Here is a 5,557-nt window from a genome sequence, read left to right as displayed (position 1 = left end):
CTGAATTTCTGAATTTCTGAATTTCTGAATTTCTGAATTTCTGAATTTCTGAATTTCTGAATTTCTGAATTTCTGAATTTCTGAATTTCTGAATTTCTGAATTTCTGAATTTCTGAATCTCTGAATTTCTGAGATTCAAGATTTTTGAATTTCTGAATTTCTGAATTTCTGAATTTCTGAATTTCTGAGATTCAAGATTTTTGAATTTCTGAATTTCTGAATTTCTGAATTTCTGAATTTCTGAATTTCTGAATTTCTGAATTTCTGAATTTCTGAATTTCTGAATTTCTGAATTTCTGAATTTCTGAATTTCTGAATTTCTGAATTTCTGAATTTCTGAATTTCTGAATTTCTGAATTTCTGAATTTCCGAATTTCTGAATTTCCGAATTTCTGAATTTCCGAATTTCTGAATTTCTGAATTTCTGAATTTCTGAATTTCTGAATTTCTGAATTTCTGAATTTCTGAATTTCTGAATTTCTGAATTTCTGAATTTCTGAATTTCTGAATTTCTGAATTTCTGAATTTCCGAATTTCTGAATTTCCGAATTTCTGAATTTCCGAATTTCCGAGTTTCTGAGATTCAAGATTTTTGAATTTCTGAATTTCTGAATCTCTGAATTTCTGAATTTCTGAATCTCTGAATTTCTGAATTTCTGAATTTCTGAATTTCTGAATTTCTGAGATTCAAGATTTTTGAATTTCTGAATTTCTGAATTTCTGAATTTCTGAATTTCTGAGATTCAAGATTTTTGAATTTCTGAATTTCTGAATTTCTGAATTTCTGAATTTCTGAATTTCTGAATTTCTGAATTTCTGAATTTCTGAATTTCTGAATTTCTGAGATTCAAGATTTTTGAATTTCTGAATTTCTGAATTTCTGAATTTCTGAATTTCTGAATTTCCGAATTTCCGAGTTTCCGAATTTCCGAGTTTCTGAATTTCCGAATTTCTGAATTTCTGAATTTCTGAATTTCTGAATTTCTGAATTTCTGAATTTCTGAATTTCTGAATTTCCGAATTTCCGAGTTTCTGAATTTCCGAATTTCTGAATTTCTGAATTTCTGAATTTCTGAATTTCTGAATTTCTGAATTTCCGAATTTCTGAATTTCCGAATTTCTGAATTTCCGAATTTCCGAGTTTCTGAGATTCAAGATTTTTGAATTTCTGAATTTCTGAATCTCTGAATTTCTGAATTTCTGAATCTCTGAATTTCTGAATTTCTGAATTTCTGAATTTCTGAATTTCTGAGATTCAAGATTTTTGAATTTCTGAATTTCTGAATTTCTGAATTTCTGAATTTCTGAATTTCTGAATTTCTGAATTTCTGAATTTCTGAATTTCTGAATTTCTGAATTTCTGAATTTCTGAATTTCTGAATTTCTGAATTTCTGAATTTCTGAGATTCAAAATTTTTGAATTAACTTCGGAAAAATGCAAAATTTTTCGAAAAATAGAGAAAAATTTCTATCTGCTCGCTTTCTGTAAATTCGGATTAAAGTGGAATTTTATAGAAAAAACTACTGAATATCAATGTTTATTTCTCTTCATAAAACAAAAGGAAATATTGAGTTATCAGTTATCTATTGTTGTTCTTCACTTCTTGCTCTTCTTCGTGCTCTTCTTGGAACTCTTCATTCCGCCACCACCACTGCCTCCTCCACCTCTCTTCTTGCGACAGCATAACAAAAAGACCACGACACCAATGATGCCAATCAGAAGGAGAGCAACACCTCCACAGACAGCAAAGAACCAAATCGGAATGTTAAGAATTGATTGATGATACCGTACCGTAGCTTACCTGAGTATAAAATGGCCCAGAGCAAAATTTCAGTTCGTCGCAGCAGATTACTTGTCCATATGTGCCCTTGGTTCCCTCTTGGAACGACGGGGTTGCCATGTCTGGAAAAAAGTTTGGTATCTGTCAGAAAGTCTACCAGAAAAACAATTAACATACATTTATCGCATTCCACTTTCAAAAACTCTTTCTGCTTTGATCCGCATTCGGTGAGAGACGATTTCATATCTTCCACCGCATCTTTCTCTCCCCATAGCTTAGCAAAAGCCTCAGAAAAAAATGACTTGATATCCGGGTCATCAAGTGTTCAGAACAAGAAGTTCAGAACATTTCTCAGGAAGTTCGCTCAATTTTTTTAGCTTTTGAATCACAATTTGTTGCTGCTGAGGCGGCAATTGTTGAAGCCGAGCCTGGATTTGTTGCTGTAAAAGTATCAGTTGTTGCTGTTGGCTCGCCATTTTCGGAGTGCGAATTCAATTAAATTTGAAACTGATTTAAGTTTTAATCGATGGAGACTCGTTGATTTTATCAGTAGATTTTCATCAGGAAAAAAGTGCTTGATTCTTATCAAAATAGAAAAAAGTCGTGTCAGTTTTTATAATTAAAGATGTTATCTACATGTAAATCAGCACAAAAAACTTATAAGAGACCGCATTAAGCAATTTTCAGATTTTCTACTACACGTTCATAACCTGGAAAACTTTAGATTATTTTTTCAGGAAGAATGAAAATGTCCATCATGTTATCAGTTCCATCAAGTTCCATGGATTTCTATCAATTACGATCCGGCTCTTTTTTGCTACAATCTGTCTTTTGAGATCTTTGTAATAATGTATAGCAGACTAAAAAAATTTTTTAACTGATCTCAAAAAGACGGAAAATAAAATTTCATGAAAAATTTATGGATTAGTTAAGAAATAAACATTTAGTCATCTTGAAATTCTCACAACCCGCACTGCAGTTGATGTCTTAATCAAAAAAAAACTGATTATCAAAGTTTATTTCTCTTCATAAAAAAAGGAAAGATCAAGTTATCAGTTATCTAATACTATTTTCATTTATTGCTTTTGCTCTTCTTTGTGCTCTTCTTGGAACTCGTCATTCCACCACCATCCTTACTTCCTCCACCTCTCTTCTTGCGAATACAGAAGAAGTAGACGACGATACCAATGATGCCGAACAGAAGAAGAGCAACACCTCCACAGACAGCAAAGAACCAGGTCCGAAATTTCAGAATTGGCCAATGATACCGTACCACAGGTTACCTGAGTATAAAATGGGTCAGTGCAATTGTCCAAAGTTTTGCAGCAAACATTGTAGCCAAGCGTTTCCTTATCTGCGCTTTTGGCGTTAACTGAATAAAAAGAAACCGTTTTTTCAATAAGAAAAATGAGCAAAATACATTTATCGCATGCCTCATTGAATGCTTCTTTTATTTTTGGTGTGCAAGTGCTGAAAAACTTCGAATCATCCTTCGAAAACTTTCTTCCTTCTTTTTTGAAAATCACAACAAGAGCATCAACGAAATCCGCCTTCTGATCCAAAACTTGAGTTGGGAAAGCAGAACATGTATGAATATCTTGTAAATAATTTTCTATCAATCTTTGTTGTCCTTCAGTGAATTCGGAACACACTTTCAGTTCACCACAGCAAAGACCATACGCCAATGACTTCCTATCTATTGGTCTGTTCACTACTGAATAAAAAACTATGAATTTAAAAACTAGAAGTATAATTCACCATCTTTGCATTCATTCTTAATTATTGCAATTTCGTCCCGTGAGCAAACGCCAAGAATATTTTTCAGATTTGGCATAGATGGCATTGAGGCCATTCCCTTAAGAGTAACTGAAACTAAGTTACTTGGTTGACCCTGGGCGCCATTGCAAAGTGGCATCATTTTTGAAAGTAGAATCCGTTAAATTTGAAACTGATTTGAGTTGGAATCGATGGAGGCTCGTTGATTATATCAGACTTTGATCAGAAAAAAGGAGATCCTTATCAAAGATTTTTATTTAAAAAAAAAACCTAACTTTTAATGAGCAGTGTGGACAATCCTTATCAGGAAAGATACATAGGGGATTGTTATCTAAATCAAGAAAAATCCGAGTATCCGAGTGTCCGAGTATCGCTGTATCCCATTATCCCATTATCCCATTGTCCCATTATCCCATTATCCCATTATCACATTATCCCAGTATCCCAGTATTCATGATCTTAAGATCTCAAGATCCAAGAACCAGTAAAAAAAAGAAATGAAATCCGAAAAAATTGGATTTTTCGAAAGATTTATTTTCAATTTGTTTGTAGAAGGACCTAGATGAATCCTTCTCAATTTTTCCGTACAAGATTATGCAATTCGAGAAATTCATAGTGAAGTGGAATTTCATAAAATAAAAGTTTCTGATTATCAAAGTTTATTTATCAGTATAAGTTTATCAAAAACCAAGTTATCAATTTTACACTCCTGTTCTTCACTCTCTACTGTTCCTTGATGTGCTCTCAGAGCTTTTCGTTCCACCTCTACACTTTGCCCCGCCTTCAAATAATTTCTTCTTGCGAAACCCATCATTCTTTTTTCTTCTTTGTGTGTCATTCCGTTTCTTCCCAGGAGGCAACTTTCCTAGAGGAAAAATCCGCCAGACCGAATTTGACCTACCGTAAATTTTCTGGGGTTTGCAGGTCAGAAGAACAAAGAGAAGAGATTTTAGAGACTTTGATTAGGTTCTGGAGTAGTACAAGAAAAGTGAGGAGCGGAGCGACGATCTCGCGCCGCAGGCGCCCCAGCCAGCTGTTTGAAGCGCCGGAGGCGCGGCAAACAGGCTGGTATTTTTAAAATCTGAAACTTCAATTTTCAAAATCTTCTCAATCCGAAACTCAAAAGCTTTATGATTCATTTCAAAGATTTTGTTGAGGATCCACAACTTACTGATTTACTTGGCCAACCACGGAACACTTTAGGAACTAGAAGGCTTTGGTATTTTCTGATTCCTGGAACTGATCGAAAAATTATGGAAATCGATTTAAGCAATAGTTTGTTAATCGAGAGTGTTCATCACTATCATTTTTTTGGATTTGACTGGTTTGACTAAATTTGAATTTTTTGTCATTTTTAAAGTTAAATATCTTTCTTATTAATAAAACGCTAGAGGCGTCTGTTGGTCCCCCTGTCAGTCTGTCGACTTTTGAAAAGCTTGAAAAATATGTATAGATTACGTGACCCTTTAAGAAAACGTGAATTGTGGAACGACGAACGAGTACAAAAAACGGCTCTTTATGACAAGGGGGGGGGGCCATGAGAAAAGGGGGCCCATGAGAATAGGGGGGGGGGGGGGAGCCCAAGTCAAAAGGGGGCCCATGAGAATAGGGGGGCCCAAGTGAAAAGGGGGGGGGTCCAAATGGAAAAATTATGCCTAAGTTAAGATTTATCAATTTTTTCAAGTTTTGTGGTTGTTCGCACTAAAATTTCGTGCTTAGAACATTTTTCATAATTTTTCGAAATTTTCAGTTTATGTCATTTTTTTGTATAATTATTTTGTTCCTAAGCCTAAATTAATCTAATATTAGCTTAATAAATTGGAATTACACAGTTACAACAGCAAAAACGGTGTTGTTCATGGAAAAAACAACCTAAACTGAACTTTTTTCGAAGTTATGAATTTTCATGGAAACAAACGCAAAGCACGAAATTTTCATAAAAACAGTGGCAAAACTTGAAAAAATCAAAAATATTAACTTAGCCATAATTTTTACCAATG

The 5,557-nt window shown here is 33.9% G+C and overlaps 3 protein-coding genes across 3 annotated transcripts; 1 reads left to right on the top strand and 2 right to left on the bottom strand.

Annotated features, from left to right (window-relative positions):
- Positions 1-1,766: 1,766 nt before the first annotated feature.
- CBG23804 lies at positions 1,767-2,025 on the bottom strand (the record flags this gene model as incomplete). The annotated part of the gene is made up of 2 exons (XM_002647874.2): positions 1,767-1,903; positions 1,959-2,025. The coding sequence occupies 2 exons, from the start codon at positions 2,023-2,025 to the stop codon at positions 1,767-1,769; spliced, it is 204 nt and encodes a 67-aa protein (XP_002647920.2).
- Positions 2,026-2,914: 889 nt separating this feature from the next.
- Positions 2,915-3,699, bottom strand: CBG23803 (the record flags this gene model as incomplete). The annotated part of the gene is made up of 3 exons (XM_045240846.1): positions 2,915-3,153; positions 3,202-3,495; positions 3,540-3,699. The coding sequence occupies 3 exons, from the start codon at positions 3,697-3,699 to the stop codon at positions 2,915-2,917; spliced, it is 693 nt and encodes a 230-aa protein (XP_045091168.1).
- A 594-nt stretch (positions 3,700-4,293) lies between these two features.
- CBG26662 lies at positions 4,294-4,635 on the top strand (the record flags this gene model as incomplete). The annotated part of the gene is made up of 1 exon (XM_045240845.1): positions 4,294-4,635. The coding sequence occupies one exon, from the start codon at positions 4,294-4,296 to the stop codon at positions 4,633-4,635; it is 342 nt and encodes a 113-aa protein (XP_045100645.1).
- Positions 4,636-5,557: the final 922 nt, after the last annotated feature.

The sequence above is a fragment of the Caenorhabditis briggsae genome (assembly GCF_000004555.2).
Source record: "Caenorhabditis briggsae AF16 supercontig from assembly CB4, cb25.NA_044, whole genome shotgun sequence".
In the NCBI taxonomy this organism is placed as follows: Eukaryota; Metazoa; Nematoda; class Chromadorea; order Rhabditida; family Rhabditidae; genus Caenorhabditis; species Caenorhabditis briggsae.
Note: the sequence above shows the minus strand (reverse complement) of the source record. Positions and strands in the feature narration are given on the sequence as shown.